The following is a 20,164-nucleotide window of genomic DNA, read 5'->3' as shown; positions in this document are numbered from 1 at the left end:
CTGGGATCAACACCTTCCCCTGGTCCTAATGGCCTACTGTTCTGCAGTCCAGTAATCTACTAAGTGCACTCCAGCGGCCTTGATGTTCGGTCATGAGCTTCGTACCCCAGTGGACTTGGTGTTTGGATCCCCCCCCGGGCAGGATGTGTGCGGGGACCCCGGGTTGGACTACCTCCACAACCTCCTTGCCCGGCTCCGAGAGGTGCATCAGTTGACCAGGCAGGCTCTCCGAGATGCAGGCTCCCGGCAGAAGCGAGCTTATGATACCCGCTGCAAGGGGGAAGGACTTTCGCCCGGTCAGCATGTGTGGGTCTACAGCCCGGAGAGGAAGAAAGGGCTTTCTCCCAAACTGATGAGCCAGTGGGTTGGACCCTGCACTGTTCTTGAGAGGCTGTCCGACGTGGTCTACAGGGTGCGGCTGGTCAAACGGAACAGGGTGGTCGTACTCCATCGTGATCGCCTGGCACCCTATCAGCCCTTGAGTCCATCCAGGGAGGCGTCAGGGTCCCAGCTTCAACCGCAGGCCCCCAACCTGGCCTCGGAGGCAGCTGGGGGACCCACGGAACGTCCTCAACGAAGCCGTCGCCTTCCCCAACACCTCAGAGACTTTGCTATGGACATGCCGGTTGCTGGGGACAGCTAACCACTCAGGTGGGGGCTGTGTGGCGTGTTGGGGGAACAGCTAGTTCTCTCCCATCATGCCTTGGGACATATGCTGCTATTTAGATGTTCTTGTTTTATTGTTTATGGTTACACTACTTTTAACTGTTATCTTGAATGTTGTGTTTGTACTGCGGTTCAAAGTCACTTACAGTTATTGTTTTATAGAATGAATGCAACCATAAGTGAGTTCTGTTATGCTGTTAATGACCCTCGAAGCACAGTGTAGCATCAGCAAGTGTTGTAATAAAGAGCTCCCCCTACCAGCTTGGGGTTGAATAACAAGCTCAATCTCTCTCTGTGAGCTTCTTCGTAAAGATACCTCTGCATGCCACAATATTTAGAACCACAAGTTACATTTATCTTAATTCCAACCCTCCTCCTTTATCTGGGCTTGGGACCGGCAAAAGTGACCCGAAATAGGCACGCTTTTTAAGTAGTTTTAAACCACACAAGACTAAGGGTAAAAGTTTTTTACCATCATTTTGTTAACAAACTACATTAGCAATCTAAATGGACCAAAAACAGACAGTAGAAATAAACAGTGTCAATGTGAAAAAAAGATGGGGATTAGTCTGGTCCTAATTCAGCCTGATTGCTTTGTTTTTTAGTTTTTTTTCAGACATCCCTCCACACACACAGGCTGTGCTGGCTCGGTCACTCTGGCACAGCTGGCTGCAGGTGGAGCTCACAGGCACGTCACTGCAACCCCCCCCCCCCCCCGCTTCTGCTCCGCGGCTGCTGAGTGACTCCTCATCTGGGGCTCTCCTCAGCTCTTTCTGGGAGAGTGGCGCGGCTGCCCCTCTGTTGGTCTTCCTTGGTCTCTTGTGCTCTGAGAGCCTCTGGTTGTCTAGAGTCTTGATCTCCTCCATACCTGCTTCATGCCCTGGAGGACGGGGCTGTGGCTCCCCACACCCTCTAGCAGATCATCTGTCTTAAACACCAAAAAGACCAAGGAGATCATTGTAGATTTCCGGAGGAAGGGTCATAACAACCATCTGCCTCTCTTCATCGGCAGTGAGGCGGTGGAGAGGGTGAGCAGTTTTAAATTCTTGGGGGTAACTGTGACCGAGGACCTGTCCTGGGGCAACCATATCACCTCAGTTGCACGGAAAGCCCAACAGCGCCTCTACTACCTGAGGAGACTGCGGAGCGCACACATTCCCAGATCTCTGATGTTGAACTTCTACAACTGTGCCATCAGCAGCGTTCTGACGTATGGATTTCTAGTGTGGTTCCCCAGCTGCACCAAGGCCGATCAGCAAGCACTCCAGCGGGTGGTGAAAGAAGCTGGCAGAATTATTGGAATAAGTCTGCCAGAGATTAGTAATATCTTCCCCACTCGCTGTCTGAGACGGGTGCACAGTATTCTGCGGGACCAACATCACCCTGCGCGCCACCTTTTCCACCTGCTGCCCTCAGGGAGAAGGTACAGGTCTATACAGGCCAGAACATCCAGACTGGCCAACAGCCTGTATCCACAGGCTGTGAGGCTCCTGAACTCTCTGCCCCCCTCTCACGGACAATAACCATATCCAACTTCTTAATAGCACTGAACTTACTTGTCAGGTTCTCATGTTTACTTGTCATGTTCTCATGTTGTTGCTAAGGATTGTCTTATTGCACTGGAGTCACACTGGGTTAAATATTTACACTTGGGTTTTAAGGGGTATTTATTATTTTCTTCATTATTTTATTTACGGGTTGTACGGAAGCCCCAAATGCAATTTCATTGTTCTCTGACAATGACAATAAATAAATAAATACTAAATACTAAATACATTACATGAAGGAACCTTTTAAATACAAGCGCGCTCATGCTCAGAGGTGTACACACGGGTGCTCACACACACAAACTACACCCTTTTTGGCTCCTACCTCAAAGCACACTGTGCGCTGTCGATCTTACGTGCTGCACAATAATGTTTAATATTTAGTATTTACTGTTATATTCACATAGGTCATTGCGATGATGTTGTTTATTATATTGCTCTCTTTTTTTTTGCTTGTTTTCTCTTTTTTCTTTCAGACAGGTGATCCAGGTGATTGATATATGTATTTTTTTGTCTGTTTGTTTTGTTGGTTTTTGTTTTTTGCCCTTTATCTTTCCCCCAGTCAAGTCTGTCCCATGTGTAGCAAGTGAAAATAAAATAAAATAAACAATAAAAGCAAAGGTGAATCAAATAGACCAATACTGCAAGGCTGGGATGGTCCATTTGGTAAAGTAAATCCGTTGGGCATCTTTCTTTGCCTTTAATTCTGATGGCAAAAGAACCAAACGGGATAGGTGAAAAAGAAAAAAAGTTTGTGTTTAGGAGTTTTGTCTTTGGGCTTTGGGATGAACCGGTTTTTGTCTGAGTGTGTGGCTGGGTCTGAAGTACACTGGGATGTCGTGCTTAGAGAAGACTCTCCTGAGTTTTTCTGATAAACCGACTACATAGGGGATGACAATGTTGTTAAATCTACCAGTTAACGCTTGCTTGTTAGTTAGCTTAATGCTTATTCTTATCTTTGGCTTATTCTTAATTACTTTTAATCATTTTTAATTATTTTTTTGACTGTTTTATCCTTACACTTAGTTTTCTTTTATGCTTTTATATGCAATTCTTTTGCTTTTGTGTTTTAATGCCATTCAACCTGCTAGCATGTTTTGGTACCTTGCCATAGACCTCATCCTTCCCTGTTACTTCATCCTACTCTCTTAAGCACTTTGGTACACCACTGGTTTTTAAATGTGCTATATAAATAAAGTTTGTTGTTTTATTGTTGTTGTGTTTGTCTTTCGGATCCTTCCTAGTTGGGAGGATAGGGCTTAAAATCTGGGACTCTCCACCAGTTGCTCTTAGAACTGAAGAAGCTTCTCCAAACACTTTTCTTTCCAAGCTCCTTAGACCACACCAGACTACCTTCTACCATTGCTCCGTTGTCCAGTTCTGATGCTCACATGCACATTGGTGGTGGTTTTGGTGGGAGATGCAGGTCAGCATGGGCACCCTGGGAGGTCTGCAGTTATGCAGCCCCATTTGCAAACTGGAATGCACTGTGTATTCCCACACATATCAATTGAGCTATCAGTAATTTTTAAACCAGCATCAACTTTTTTGGCAATTTGAGCAACATTAGCTTGTCACAGTTACTCCCTGTGTGCATCAGTGAGACTTGGCCAGTGATGACCCTGTCACTGGCTCACCACTCTTTCTTCCTTGGACCATTTTAATAGATACTGACCACTGCAGACCAGGAAACTCCCACAAGAACTGCAGTTTTGGAGATGCTCTAACCCATCTAGTCACATCCCAATTTGGCCCATTTTTCCTGCTTCTAACACATCAACGTTGGGACCTACATGTTCACTTGTTCGCTGATATAGCCCACTCACTAACAGTTGCTATCATGAAGAAATGTCAGTGTTATTCACTTCACCTGTCAGTGCTCATGTTATACCTGATCAGTGAATTGCACTGGAGCAGCCCTTGAATTTATATAAGAGTTCATAATTGAACCACTTATTTTACTTGTAAATAAAACCACTAATTGCTCAGCTGTACCGGTGATGTGAATGGTTAAATAAACCATAAAGCCATAAATAAAGTCAAACACCACAGTCTGTTTTTTTAAACCGAAGTTGTATTCAACACATTTGTAAATATCATGTTTACAGAACATTCGGATTGTGTACAAGACTTAACTCTTCCACCAAAGAATGCAGTAATACCAGCAGAGAGCCCAAGTGGGGGGGGGGTTGTCCCACTCCCGCTGCAATGAAGATGACAGATCAGTTTTAAAGGTGGTGTAAGTTGGCGGTGAGCGTTATTGTTTCAGGACAGCGACTCGAGCTCAATAATGTCTCAGAAGGGCTGTTTGAACGGAACATCAATTATTCATCCTCTCATATGTACAGTCTCTTTGACAGCTGCTTCACACGCTCCCGTCAAATCTGCTGTATCAGTGGAATCTGTCTCCTCATCGTCCTTCTCCGTCAGCAGAGGACGGCGCTTGCACCAGACACAGACATCCGTTTTTCGATTCAGGGACCGAACTCACAGGGACCGGAGTAAATGGAGCGTTTTGTCAAAATAATTTACGGAAGACTATTTGTGAATCACACTTAAAGTGAAAGGTTTTTCTAATTCTCAGCCAACAAAGTTCACTAATACACAGAAGCATTCCGAGAAGGGTATGAAAAACAAATCTGCAATTGTGGATATTTAACACATTTTACTATAAAAAATACGTCATTTATCAAATCTCAGTAGAATTGTGTTGGAAAGTAAAACCTTTCACATATGATGATGGAAGGTAGTGCAATATAAGAGATCATATGGTAAACTTCAATGAACAATTCATTCCCATTAAATGCAAACTTGACCTTAAAGGGGACCTTTTTGCTTTTCCTTCTTTTCTATCACACGAACATATTTTATGTTATTCACTATGTCAAGGAAGGAAATCATTTTCATGAACTAAGCAGGATACGGTAAGTAGGCATTATTTTGAACTGTGAATCGTACGACGTTGCTCATTTAAGAGTTCAAGAATAAAAATACGGAGTGAGAATGAGCAGAATGGGTCCCCTTTAAGAGCATTTTGTCCGAGGCCAGCAGCTTAGCTGAACCTACAAAACCATTTACTAGAAGGTGATTTGCAGCACACGCTAGTTCCCAATTGGAAGCTTGGTTGAAGCTACAAGGAATTTGGAAAAGTAACCGATTAAACTATTCGTTTTACTTTTCTGGATTAGATGACACAGCTATTTTCCACAAACGTTTTATATCATCGCGGCAAAGTGCTCTTCCCAAAATTGGCACTCCAGCGATGCACTGTATGATATATTAAGTGGAAACATTTACATCTAAGTTCTAGGGTAATAAAACTATTAGTGATTTAATAAATTTGTTGAATTTAAAATAAATAATTGACTTAATGCTAATGGAGTTTTTTTAAATAAAAGAAATCCTTAATGACTCAGTATTTCAATCTAGCAAGCTCTTTTTTTCCTTTTGGTTGTTCACAATAAAATATACAAAGTTTTTTCAAAAGTTTCTCCTAATAAGATCTCAAATTTGAAACATGTATTTTCATCTTTTTCAAGTTCAGCCCTCATTGGTCGGTGGATATCGAGGCATCATCTACTGGTAAACAATTTTTCTTCTTCTTCTGTAGTTTAAGCAACAGTTCTGTGCTCCTCCTTCTTAAGCACACATTTAAGTGTGAAACTTCCGTCACAGTGGTTTAAAAACATCATGTCTCTCTGTAAACCCCGAAAGCTGTCGGCAAACTCTCCTCCTCCTCTCATCTGAAGGCGAGGCTTTAAAAGAAAATTTACCAAAAAAAAAAAAAAAGTACAGTGTACAGTTTTTTCTCTCCACTCAGACGAAATCAGCTGCGTATTGCAGAAACATCATGAAAAGCAGGGAATGTCCAGAACAGCTGCAGGTCGCCCAAAGTGCCTCGGGTTATAGCAGCAGCAGGAGCAGCAGCAGAAATGCAGGCAGGTCAGAAACGCCCGTCCTTAGATCAGGACAGGGTGAAAACTTTTTTTTTTTGTTTGTTTTTCAACTTTTCTTTCAGCTTTTCCAGAAGCTTCGACGACCAGAAGGAACCCTGCCGCCCTCTCCTGCGGTTTGGAGGTTGAACACTAGGTGGTGACACCTCCTCGTGATCAGCTGGAGCTGCTGGAGCTACCGCCCTGCTGCGCCTTTGATGCTGAAACAGAAAAAACAAAGACATTCAGAAATGAAATTCTGTCTCAAGATATAATTTGAAAGCATTTGCTGTGGAAATAAACTGCGCTTTGTCCGGGGTTCGTTTGTACCTGTGAGGTCTCTGAAGCGTCTCTTGGCCTCGGCTCGCTCCTCAGAGTCGAAATACCAAACTGTGATGGCGTACCTGAAACACAAACGGCAAGAACAGTGTCTTCAGTGGTTGCCATTGCTGTCTGTAACGACCAGTGTGTGTTAATAAGGGTTACGTTTTTGCTAATTAATTTGCCATGTTTTAAGGAAAATTACAACACATCTAACAAATGCCAACAAAGGCAGATGGTCCAAGTCATCATGTCTGTAGTAGTTACAGGAGAAGCTGCCTCATGAATTGGGGTACTGATGGGTTGGTTGGCGGGTTACCTGGTGGTATAGGAAGGCTGCACTTCATGTGGGTTCCTGCGGTCTGACCAAAAGAAGAGCAGCCTATCAAAAAGTGGCTTGATGTCTGCCACGTACGACTTCCCTTCTGGAAAGATCCTGAGGATGCCGCCATGCTCCTGATAAACAACAGCAGGAAAGACAATTTAGTGAAAGTTCTTTTTCTCTCATTTCTATTCACTCCTGTCCCCAGACAGAAACCAATAATGTGCAAATATTCACATCTTAATTCTAATCAGTCGCGATCACTTCCTCTGATTTTATCAAGTCAAAGGAAGCAAAAAAACATTTCATACTGATATCATCAGAGATCAAAGTCAGAAACTTCACTATTCACTCAGCTCACAATCAGACTTGAAATCATAAAAAAGATTCGAGATGGTGATCAAACACGAAAAACTGAAAAGAGTTTTCGATAAATGAATAAATGAACAAAGTGTAATAAGCACCTTGGCATTCCAGTTCTTGTTGAGGTAGTAGATGCAGGTGATGCAGCGTCCATCACAGTTGGGATTGTCCACGTGCTTGACATAACCCGCCCCATTTCCTGGGTAACACGCCACCATAGCCTAAACAGACACGCACAAGCAGAAATAATTAGAGCACTCCTGTGTCACTACTACCACAAAACCCTGCTGCTTTAAATGCACTTCACCACGAGCTCGGACATCATAGAAAGTGCTAACATTAACTGCTATTTTTTTCCTCATGTGTCTCATATTTGACTACATTACACAGATAAATAAAGTTTTTGCTTCACAGATTTATTTACGAAACATAATGGAAAACAGCACATATAAACAGAATTGATTAGTTATTACTTGGTTACTTTTTATTTTTGTTACCACTGATATTGTAATTATTCATAATTGTGGTTCTCATCAGTAGAATTTAACTGAGGCTTTGTAAACTTGTGAGCTGTCACAACTGCTGCTCACGTTTTTCCAAAGTTTTACAAATCAAACCATCAACACATGAATCAAGAGAGAAAAGAAAAGAAGTGAAGTTCTGAAACTGGAGTATAATGGAAGGAACTGATGAATAGTAAAAATACTAAAATATCAGGAATAAAATTGTAGTGTTAACAGAGATAACAGGAAATAAAAATGTACTAGACTGTTCTTTTAGTTTAGCACAATCTGATGTAATAAGATGATCATTTCCTATGGCTTGTTTTGGAAATATAATAACATAATATAAAAACAAGGAATGCTGAACGAGTACAGTGGCTGATATAATCTTCGAAATAAAAGCTGGCGCGTTGAAAATCAGTTATGCTGACACAATTACACATACTTCCTCTATGTGTGTGCGCACCAATGTAGGTGTGTGTGTGGTGGTTATTTACTAATATTTCTCGTGTCCAGATGTGCTTGTTGTGGTTGCATGCCTACACACCGAGTCGCACGTACACGTGTATGTGTACATATGTGTGTGTGTGCGTACGTGCTGCCAGTCAGTATTGGGAGGAAATTGGAACAGCCGCGCTTGTGGTTACAGTATTGATAAGAGGCCATAATAGTTTTGCAAAGACCGACAGATTTCCCAACACAACCAGGAATCCTGACGTCACTGAGATTTTGGCCCCATCATCTATTTGTTCCACTATTTTTTGAAAATGAGCCATTTCTTTTTACATGTTTAAAATGAAAGAAATACTAAAACTAGAATACCAGTTCTTACAAACCAGTGCTTTGACTACAGAGTCCTCATAATTAATTGCTTCCTCGAAGCAATAAATAAAAATAAAATAATAAAAATACAATAAATATTCACAGAAAACGAGTTCATTTCAGTTAAAATGGAAACCTTTTCCAAACAGGACATGGGAGGTGGGAGCTAGGGGGGGGGGGGGTTTCCCTGCATCCCCTCCCTGCAGCGCTGCGACCTCATAACCCCAGCAGGAAGTGTCTGATAAGCTCAGAGTAAGAGACGAGACTGTGAGACGTGAGACTGTGTCTCAGAGTCCACAGAAAACAAAGCACAAACTGTGATCCTTGCCGATGAAACAAAACCCAGTGGTCACAAACAGCTGATTCTGTGCTACTCAGGTTAGATCTGCTCAGACTGCCCACTGCAGCTAAACACCTACATCTAGCATTTCACAGACTGATATTATTATTTACTTGGGCTTGCAGTAAAACACACCTGCCCCTTTAATTTTTTCCAAAACAGAAAAAAATATTAAAAGACAATTTATTAAAGTTTTGTGCAAGTTTCCATGTTTCATCATTTGGCACTGAAAAATCAATCATTTTTTCCAGAATGTGGACCCTACTTTACAAATGAAAGAAAAAAAGAAAAGGAAAATGACGTTAGAGAAGATTGATGCTTGTTAAAAACACATGTTCCTTAAACGCGCCAAAACAAACATCAGCAGCACTGATTTATGTCAAAGCGTGTTATCTTTACCATCTCTCTGACGTCAACGTCGTCACCTCACCCCGATGATTACACACAGACTGCACGCAAGCCCCTCGACCAATGCCTGTAGCTCAATGTACGCACATGTCCAAGACATGAGCGTGATTTGCATTTATTCGCGGAACCTCGATAGCAGAAAATTATAGAGGCAAAGTCACGGCAGCAGTCACGCTGTCAACGTGCTTGCCCCTTTTCTCTGATGGGATTTCATTGTGAACCCCCCTTATTGTCAAACACATGCGTGCAAAGGCCTTCTACACCTTTGCACGCTCCATAGAATCTCATGGAAGCGAACATCCTGTTCACTTCCTTTCCTTTACGATTATCAACACACATGCCAGTTTATACAGGAAGGTCACAGTGCAGATTAACCCCAGATCCAATAGACCATTCCCTCGATACATCAACGACAACAGCAGCACACCTTTAGTAACCTTACCGACATCAACATGTACCACCTGATGTCTGTGTTTATACACCCGTCGCATGCAACCATGTAGAAGCCACATCCCTTCCCTTTTGGGCGCTCTCGCTGTGAAACGCCCCTCTCTATTGCTTTTCATGAGAAGGGGATCGGGATGGTGGGTGGGTGCAGAAGTCAAGCCCCCGTCAGTGTGTGCGAGGGACTCCAAACGTGCACGTAGTTTCAGGCCTCCCTGGCTGCCAGTGACGACAAACCCCTAGCGCTGATAACAAGCGGCTGACCTGCTCCACAGGCTCGCTCTGAGGGGAAGTGGAGAAATCACGCAAGTTTGTTTACACGCCGCCACTAGGGCACGTACACACACACATACAGGCTTCATCATCATTACCGTCATTGTACAAGTGAGTTCCTGTAGAATGAGAAAAAAAAAAAAAAGCGCAGTGACACAGGAGGGGGGCTGAGCGGAGATGAAATGATACACTGTGAGAGGAAAAGGGCTGAAAACAAAACGCCTTAGAACTGTTTTTCAATTCAACTTTATCTTATCTCTCTAGCAGAGGGAGATGCAGAGAGGGGGGAGGAGAGGGGCACGGGGAGATGTTGTGCAGGTGTGGTGATGTCTGTGCAGTTGTTTGGCAGGTTTCCAGCCAGCTGATGGTTTAATGACAAAGCTACGTGTGGCGCGTGAGGCTACAGCGCCTCTGCAGCGCCACCGACATCCAGCAGCAGTGATTCTGCAACTTTTAGCAAACCCAGTCCAAGAGGTTTTAAGACCTTTTTAATGCCTCACAGATACTGGAGCTAGACTGTTTGGCTTCAACCACCTAACAGACTGGTGTCAAGCAATGCTTGGAGTTGGGTTTGTCTACTACTTTGGGTGCAATCTTTGATTTTTAATTATGTCCAGCTGCTTGTATCATAATCAGAATTGTATTTCAAACTATTATTAAAGGTTTTTTGTGTCCTCCACACAAAAGACAAATCCTGCTGTTTATTCTCCTGCATCATCTCCACGTGTGTGTGTGTGTGTGTGTGTGTGTGTGTGTGTGTGTGTGTGTGTGTGTGTGTGTGTGTGTGTGTGTGTGTGTTGTAACCAGGCTGACCCGTTTTCACAAGAAGTTCTATCTGATAACACGTACACACACAAACATGTGATAAGAGCTTACTGTACACTGCAGCACGTGAATGTGTGTGTGTGTGTGTGTGTGTGTGTGTGTGTGTGTGTGTGTGTGTGTGTGTGTGTGTGTGTGTGTGTGTGTGTGTGTGTGTGTGTGTAATGAGGATACTGTATGTGAGTGAGTGAGCTTTAGTGTGTGCTGAGGAGGAGTGAAGGAAGAATTGAATGTGTACGTGAGAATGTCCACTGCTACACGCGCATACCTTCACGCCCACTCACACGAATGGGCGTGTATCTGTTCTGCTGTGTCTGACTTTCCGAGGAACAATGTCTTTATAGGGACATTTTTGAAAATTTAAGACAGTTTGGTCGCTCCTTGCTTTGGGATTTAAAACTTTAACAAGAACTTTTTGAGAGTTAGGCTTAGTTTTAAAGTTAAGGTCGGGGTCATTCGAGCCCAAGTGATGCTGATCTCAGAGAAAAGGACACAGACACAGTCTGGCATCCATCAAACACTGACTTGATGTTGTTATTTCAATAAATTAGCTGACTAGTTGTTGCAGGCTTTTGATATCATTTATCTAACATATTTTTCCATCTGTGTAAAATAGAATATCTGTAAGTGACTGACTAGATCTCCCCCTTTCTGTTGAGTTTCAGTTTTTCTGCTCTCCTATAACCAAAATGTAAAGTCTCAAATCTCTTAGATATATTCAATTAGATTTTTAGAAATGTCAAACAACAACAACAACAAAACAAAATGTGAATTTTTGCAAATCAGATCCAAATGACATTGAGGTATTTTAATAAAATGCAGTCTCAGTCTTGGAGTTCCTCTAAGTGCCACTTGGGGCTGGTACTAAAAAGGAGTCAATGCCCATAGACTCCCATGTTGAGCATTAAAAGCATATCCTAGTACAAAAATTGATTTTGGCCTCAATGGCTGGTTTCCACTTTCATAAAACTCTGAGTAGGGGGAATATGTTTATGACACATCCACCTGGATTTTTATATTAGGAAGATGCCCACACTGATTGGGACACCATACAGGTGGTCATGGGGTTTGCTAGGCTTGCTGTGACTATAGACGTGAAATTATGTTACGAGATGACAAACCCTTCAAATTTTTCTTAAAATGCAGCTCATAAATGTCTTTTTTGCGGGATGAATCAAGGAGATCCCAAGATTCATTGTGGATTGGTGGTTTGGACAGTCCAAGCAAAGTGGTCAAAGAATTCTCTTTTAGATGTAAGCACATTTCACTCGCCGATCGAGCAGTACCGATGTTAAAATTACTGAATTTCAAATTAAGTTACATTTGTGACGCGAGTCGTTACTTATTGTGGCTCAGGTCCAGCAGTCTAAAAGCCTTTAAAACAAAAAGCAGCTTAAATTTTTAATTTAATCTTACACAGACTGTGGCAGTGTTATAGGTAATGAATACTATCGTCTTAATTTGTCTTAGGACTGCAAATGTCTAGAGTGAGGGGAGACTGAGAAACCCACTGATGCAAAACTTCTTTGGTGCTTCAGAGGAGAAGTGATGGGATAGAGGTTTTCCACTGCTGATGACCCTCTGGGACAAATTCATCAATGTGCGAGAAAAGGGAAGAGAAACTGGAGTCTGGAGCACCAGCTTAATGCATGAGCTGTTTTCTACCAGTCCCTCAACTATAGAAAAATTTAAACCGATTCCTAAATATTTGCTACCTATATTTAAAGCAAGTATCAGCAACAAAATGTCCTTGAAGATAAGTGAAAGAAATCTCCGTCCCGGGTTTCTCCGTGGATCGGGTTTCCTCCGAGGCGTGGGCACCTATAAGCAGAGTTTTGTCTTTACCCTATGAGATTCAAAATTATTCAAAGTAACACTCAGGTATGCCGTTCAGCAGGTTAGTTACAGCGCCGGGAGTAGCTTGGGAGAACAAGGAAACACAGACTGCTTCAGGTTGCTTTCCCAAAATCAACTCAAAGGTTTATTCATCAGACAACAGTTTATATAGAGGAAAAAGGTTCGTGTGTCAGCAGAATCAGAATCAGAATCAGAAAGGGTTTTATTGCCAAATGTTGAGCAGGTTTACAACATTAGGAAATTGCTGCGGTGCTTCAGTGCAAACATAGTGTCATAAATAGCACTTAAATAGACATGAAAAAATAAAAGTAGGGATAAGAATTAAAAATGCTACGTAGAAAGATATGTGCATGAGCTATACATGAGATATATACATGAGAATAAGAATTAAGAGTGCTACGTTGAAAGATATATACATGAGTGCAGGTGGTGATCAGTGCCAATCATGGAATGATGCAGTGAACACAGCGTAGGGTCATGTGTTAGTGGTGGGAACAGTCATATGGTTATTGTTCATGTGTCCAACAGCAGAGGGGAAGAAACTGTTCTTATGGCGAGAGGTTCTGGTGCGAATGGACCGGAGCCTCCTGCCTGAGGGGAGCAGGTCAAACAGACTGTGTCCAGGGTGAGAAGGGTCAGCTGAGATCCGAGCTGCACGCCGCAATGTCCTGGAGGTGTACAGGTCCTGCAAAGATGGGAGTCTGCAGCCAATCACCTTCTCAGCAGAGCGCACAACACGCTGCAGTCTCTGTTTGTCCCTGATAGTGGCTCCAGCGTACCACACGGTGATGGAGGGGGTGAGGATGGACTCGATGATTGCAGTGTAGAACTGCATCATCGTCCGTGTTGGCAGGTTGAATTTCTTCAGCTGCCTCAGGAAGTACATCCTCTGCTGGGCTTTCTTAATGACGGAGGTGATGGTGGGCTCCCACTTCAGGTCCTGGGTGATGGTGGTACCCAGGAAGCGGAATGAGTCCACAGAGGTGATGGGGGTGTCAGTCAGGATGATGGGGGGGAGTGGGGCTGTGTGCTTCCTGAAGTCCACAATAATCTCCACTGTCTTCTGGGCATTCAGCACCAGGTTGTTGTGGCTGCACCAGGACACCAGACGTTCAACCTCCCTCCTGTAGGCAGACTCATCCCCGTCCGAGATGAGTCCAATAACGGTGGTGTCATCTGCAAACTTGATTAGCTTGACAGACTGGTGGGTGGAGGTGCAGCAGTTGGTGTACAGGGAGAAGAGCAGAGGAGAAAGAACACAGCCCTGAGGGGAGCCGGTGCTGATGGTCCGGGAGTCCGAGACATTCTTTCCCAGCCTCACATGCTGCTTCCTGTCCGTCAGGAAGTCAGTGATCCACCGGCAGATGGGGTCAGGCACATTCATCTGGGAAAGCTTGTCTCGGAGATGGTCTGGAAGGATGGTGTTGAAGGCAGAGCTGAAGTCCACAAACAGGATTCTGGCGCAGATTCTCAGTTCAGACCGGTACAGACCAAATAAGGAAACGTCTTCCTGCCCTCTGAGCAAAGAAGTATCCTTTGTATAGTTTATCAGTTCAGCTACAATTTATGATTATCCCAGCAAAATACACTCCTAGACATAGAATACAGAGTTCTTTCATTAGTGAATTCTGAAACAAACCACCTGGCCTTTAACAAGCTCTTTTCTAGGAGATAAAGAAGGGAGGATGGGAATAAGGAAGTGATCTCTGTGGTATTTTCGACCTTGGTACCAGCCTGTGATTCTTACACATTAATTCTTGGGTCACAGAGAAAGAGAAAAACAACTAGTAAATGGGCCTTATTGAGTAACAGTTTTCCTGTATAATATCACTATAAAACAATATCCTGTAAATGCTACCATGGTATCAAAATATCACAACTGTTCCTAAGTAAATGTATTTTGATCAGTTAAATTCCACCTCCGGCCATTTTTATGGAAATGTATGAAAAATATACATCCTATAATAAAATAATCCATTTAATGTAGGCCCTTGGATATTTTATTATACTGTGCCAAAGTGAAATGACATTAGTCACACAAACTACACTAACTGTTTACTGACTAATTGTAACACTACTGTTAGCTAAAGGACACAGCTTAATAACGTTGTTTTTACATGTGCCAAGTACATCACAAAATCTAAAAGTTCTCCAGTAAAAGTAAAACAAATTAGATAAAATAAAGATTTTCTCTAGCTGCTGTGCACACGAAACAGTGCGTTGTATCTACACCATCTCACTTAAGGGTGCCTTAGTTTCAGCCTTCAGTCTTCACAACTTGCATTATTATTCCTACAATACTGCTGTTCATTATCTGTCTGAGAGTTGTAGAGTTAAAGTTTTTAACACATTAATAGAACTTTAGATCTACTTTGAACTGCATTGTACTGCATGTCAATTCAGCAGTTTATATACTGCTAGTAAATACAATATTGTTATTATTATGTGGAGGCTCATTCTGGGTCAATGCCCACAGGTTTCTGTTCAGGTTAATAGGTAGAGACGATACATGTAAAAGCTGAGAATGGTACTCCTACGACGGAACCGTAATCTTCACGCCATTAATCATCACAGCAGCGGAGAACACCCAGAGGACCTGACCTGATGTCGTAAATTCCCTGCCCTTCCTGCACCTTGTTCTGGTTTCTGAAACACTGGCTCAGGGCCCAGAATTGGTCAGTTACTGAAATACTGCCAAAAGGCCAACAAGTTACTGAGAAAAAGAAGAACGTCCAAGCACAACAGAAAGAAAGAAAAGGATAGAGGAAACAAAGCAGAGCTCCAGTCAGTGCCTAGTGATTAAGTTATGTAGAGTCCACTTGAGCTCACATCTGCCTTTTTCACAACTAACAATTCGCTGTAATAAATACCAATATTAAAACCACTGTCACAGCATGCCATGTTTTTGTGCAAGAGCTTTGGTGTGTTTACTTCTACGCATGATGCACCTTTCCACTGAGCAGCTAGAGGAGGAGAGCATGTGAGGAGTGTGTGATGAGCCAAGCTGTTAAATGAAAGAAGGAAGGCCTGAGATAAACAGCATCTCCTGATCTCAGCATCACTTATAACCAGCTGGAGTCCAAACCAGCGCACAGCTTCAGCACAATGCCACTACTGACAGTGGGGAGTGACATCTCCGTTTTTATTTTAACCTGTGAGTTCCAGACACACGAAGTTTATTTTTAACTGCTGACTGGAGTTTGTTGATGGTGAAAACTACACGAAGCAAGTTATAAAGTCTTTACGGTCTACATCACAAATAAATTATATAAAAAACAGTTAAAGAATTTGTTACTTAACTAAAATGAGTTTACTAAAGTCGGCTTTAAACAGTGTACCCTTTTAAAAAGTACATATCTTATGATGCTTATTTCGGGGTTTTACTCACTTTAACTCTGAATAAACTACTCATGATGTGCTTTATTTGGGCTTTTTGGTTTTCAAACATTCGACGACAAACTACACATGTAAGCAGGTCTGATCGTGTTTAAAGATCGGTTCGTATTTTGCTTTCCTCAGTTTTGTCAGCTCTGGTCCTCTGCGTCTCCTGTTTGGTCGCTCCCGATCAAATACTGGCACATTTTGGCCCTTTATTAGCTTGTTTTTCTGAATCGTCACGATGGCTGTAAACCAGGATCGTGCCACCAGGCGGTTTCGCTTACCTGGGATCTTTCCCGAATCGCTTTGTTTCCCAGCCTCCCGGAGCAAAAGGAGATCAGCTTATCGATCAGGTTGAGCAAGAAGTTGATGGCCTCGCAGCCGCGTTCCGATCCGCTCACCCAGGCGATCTTGTCTCCACGGATGCTCCTCCGGTGGACTGCCGGGACGGATCCGGCCAGCCGGCCGTCCTGCAGAACTCCAGAGCGGTGCATGTCTTTCACCTGATCCAACACCGCGCCCCCGGCCAGCTCGCCGAGGAGTCCGTCCACGTAGTAGAAGCCGTATTCCTGCAGGGCCGGGACGACCTGCTCAAGAGCCAAACGCTCCAATTCCGTGTCCGATAAGTGTTCAATGAAAGGCATTTTAACTGTTGAGGTAATCTTGGAAGTTTAAAAAAACGTACAAAAAGAAACGAGTCGCAGGTTCAAAGTTTTGGCTGTAAAATGATTGAATCGACAAACAGAGAGAGGGAAGCCCGTTTCGCCGTCAGCTCTGTTTCTGTGACGGTCTGAATTCAGCCCTGCTGAAGTCCAACAGTCAAGCACCGAGCTGACAGAGTTCACGGAATACCTCTGAAGTCCTGCGTTTCTCCGCTCGCGTTTATCATTCTGCCCACGACACAGGCGATCAAGCGACTGTACAAGTACACCACATCCGGTAACGGATTTCACAATAAGTGTCGCACTGCCTGACAAACCTTTTGCCTCTTGGTGTGTTTAATTTTTAACGGTGGTCGAGGGGATTGCTAGTTATTACAAGGGTGTCTGGAACATCAGTTCCAGAAAAAATAAAATAATATATCTGAAAGAATAAACCTTCAGCGTGGGACTAAAATATTTCAGTATGAGACTAAACAGGCTGCTATAGAGCATTTCTCATTAATTGCTGAAAACTAATCAATAATATGATCAAAAGACATTTTAACAAATCATTTTTGTACAAGTGATTTGTCACGTAAAATGCTAAATATTCTAAGCTCAGCAATAGTTCAAACTAATCTGTCGCATTATATATACACTAAGCATTCTGATGAAATTCAACTGTATTGAAATTCGTCATGATGCTTAACTGTAAAACACAAAGCTAACTTTTAAATCAAATGCACTAATTCTGATATTGATTCGACATTTAGCCTTCAATAAGACGAATTCCTCTGAATTGACAATTGATTCTTGAGAGTTACGATAGTTTTATAGCTTTATTTTACAGGAATGCCGGCCTACTTCCGGTGGCATTCCTCTAGCTTTACAGTAGAGATCGGGGAGTGAATGTGCGAGGAGTGAGAGACGTGCTGGATGTGATGTCCACTGTGTGGGGGAGAGGTGAGGCTTCGTGACTTCCCCACTGCGTTTCTCTTTTATGGCCTCCTCTTACATCACGTGACGATTCGCGTGCCAAATCATTTTCACTTGAATTCCCACACAAAACAAGCGGTACACAAAAAAACAATGTGCCACAACAAGAAACCACGGCAGCACAAACTCCACACAGATCATTCACCTCGTTGTCAGCAACACAAAATATCACGCAGTAAAGTTGCCACAATGCGAGTTAGTTAAAGTTAAAGGAGCAGCAGTGGTTCGGTAACGTGCCCACGCGCTGGGCGTGCCCGTCGCCATTAAGTACTACGTGAGCTGCATGTAGCCCTCGCGCTCACTGCCTCCTCCCCTCCCTAACGGAAGTAAACAGTGAACGTGTACTTGACCACGTGCAGGGAAAATACAAAGCAGCTGCAACGGAAACTATCATGCAGCATACAGGATAATAATATTAAAATAAATAAATAAATATATAAATAATAATAACAATAAAACTAAACCCGTAAACAATTGAAGTGTATTACTGGGTATGTCTTAAAATCGTTCATCTTTAATTAATTATTTGCAGCAATTTTAAATTCTAGTATTCAATTAAATTTTATTTATACAGCGCCAAATCACAACAACAGTCGCCTCAAGACTATGATTATGGTGCTATAATTACAGTGGAGTGTTGAATGCTGCACACTTTGATTACAGAGACTCAAAAAATAAAGATTGACTCTATGTCAGATATTGGATTATTTGAACACATACTGGGAGACATTAAGCTGGAAAAAAAAAACCCCCAAAAAAACAAATCAGGATTCCACAGACCTGCTGAGATATGTGAGCCCAACAGCTCTTTGCTTTTCACAAGACAACGGAAAGGTTTGAAATGGCTGGTTTAATCTACAGCATTATAAAATGTTGTATTGTTCACTGTGTAAAAACTTCCTATGATTACCACAAGCTGTAAAAACGCAGTGTAGTAAAAAGAACAATGTTACACTCTGAAATAATTTGGAAGTATAATTCAAGAAAAGTGTACTCAAGCACTGTAACCTCCTAAATGTTCTTAATTACTGTCAGGAAAAACATTTGAAATCTCTCACAGTAGTCCATCCCAGACTGTACACATAAACTCCAAAGTAATCAAGAGTTTATTGAGAAATAGGTCCCCTGCCAATATTGGCAGTTATGTACAAATCACTGATAAAAATAAAGATTCAAAGATCCTGAGGAAACACTAAAACAGAATTCCTATGGAATAAAATCACCTTCAGATATAAAGTAAGTGAGGTGCATGGGGATGTAGACGGAGTATGACAGCTACTAACCTTGTGCCTTCCTCTGATCTTGTGCTTCCCCAACTTCCCATCGGCGTAGGTGACCAGTTTGTCCATCTTCGACAGCAGGTAGCCGATGTTCTCGCAGCCTGGCTCGTTTCCTTCCACCCAAACGATCTGGTCTCCACGAATACTCCTAGTGTTGTCCAGGCCTCTGCTGGCCAGCTTGCCGTCCTGCATCTTCCCGGAGTGGTGCAGCTCTTGGACCTCTTGCAGAACCCGGTCTCCAATTTTGCTCCCGAGGAAGTTGTCAATGATGCACATGCCATAGGAGTTCATGCTGGGGATGATGTAGTGGAGCACCAGTCTGTGACTGCTGCGGTACCTCCGGTCTTTGGATCTGGGATGGGCGCTCCAGGGAAGAGCATAGGGTACGATCCCGGCCCTATTTTTCCCAGCCCCAGCCCTGGCTATATCTCTGACTGTTTTCCCGACTTCACTCACAGCTTCAATTCCAGCTTCAACCCCAGTCCCATTTTCTTGGATCTGACCTTTCATGTCTGCAACTGTAACACTGTTGCTGCTGGTCCCAAATGTAACGCCATCTCCAGTATCGAACCCTGTATCAAATCCAGCTTTGACACCAGTCCCAACTTGGGGCTCTACCTTGGCCCCCACAAAAGTGTCTCCAGGTCCAGTGTCAGCACTGCTAAACCTCCAGGGGAGCAGCTGATCTGCATGTCTGTGGTCATTATCATCATCATTGACAAGTTTGTGGGAGTCAGTTTTAATTTCTTCCTTATTCACAACCTTGGATAGAGGACTCATGTCTGCATGCGTTCCCATCCGACTTGTTTAGCTGCTCTACACTCTGCTGACTGTTTTATAGGAAAGCACAAAGCCCCCAGGAAAGAACAGGAAGACAGAAAATGAGCAAGCTGGTTTCCAAAATAAGAGTGAGAGTAAAGGCCACCTTAATAGCTACACAAACAGCCATTACAAAAATATATCAAAAAGTTGAAAAAAAAAAGTATCACAAGAATATATGCTGGAAAGGACTTTCCTTCACTATCCAAAAACCATCCAAAATCATTTGTCGACAATGCTTTTATTTTGAAAGTTTTGGTCAGAAGTTTTTGTTGCATTGTACTTTAATGGGTTAGGATAGTTTTTGAAAGTCTAATAATAATAATAATAATAATAATAATAATAATAATAATAATAATAATAATAATAATGTTTTAGGTTGTTCCACCGTCTACCGTGACCTTTTTGGCAGGATAGCCTGTCTATCGAA

At 42.7% G+C, this 20,164-nt stretch overlaps 1 protein-coding gene across 1 annotated transcript; it reads right to left on the bottom strand.

Moving 5' to 3' along the window:
• Positions 1-4,334: 4,334 nt before the first annotated feature.
• egln3 (egl-9 family hypoxia-inducible factor 3) lies at positions 4,335-19,878 on the bottom strand. The gene is made up of 5 exons (XM_085342403.1): positions 18,919-19,878; positions 7,253-7,372; positions 6,786-6,922; positions 6,476-6,549; positions 4,335-6,366 (listed from the first exon to the last, which is right to left on the bottom strand). The coding sequence occupies exons 1-5, from the start codon at positions 19,711-19,713 to the stop codon at positions 6,323-6,325; spliced, it is 1,170 nt and encodes a 389-aa protein (XP_085198529.1). The 5' UTR covers positions 19,714-19,878; the 3' UTR covers positions 4,335-6,322.
• Positions 19,879-20,164: the final 286 nt, after the last annotated feature.

Source organism: Diplotaxodon limnothrissa, linkage group LG19 (assembly GCF_057381915.1).
Source record: "Diplotaxodon limnothrissa isolate DT_005_m linkage group LG19, D_limnothrissa_male_GT1.1, whole genome shotgun sequence".
Classification (NCBI taxonomy): Eukaryota; Metazoa; Chordata; class Actinopteri; order Cichliformes; family Cichlidae; genus Diplotaxodon; species Diplotaxodon limnothrissa.
The sequence above is the reverse complement of the archived record's forward strand: the minus strand, read 5'-3'. Positions and strand labels throughout refer to the sequence as shown.

Bases quoted from the DNA above. Each gene is read 5' to 3' on its own strand.
- egln3 (XM_085342403.1), bottom strand. From the start codon at position 19,713: ATGGGAACGCATGCAGACATGAGTCCTCTATCCAAGGTTGTGAATAAG. The intron at 6,923-7,252 runs GTGCTTATTACA...GTTGTTTATCAG, and splicing joins ACAAGAACTGGAATGCCAAG to GAGCATGGCGGCATCCTCAG. The intron at 6,367-6,475 runs GTACAAACGAAC...TTTCTGTTTCAG, and splicing joins ACGCTTCAGAGACCTCACAG to CATCAAAGGCGCAGCAGGGC.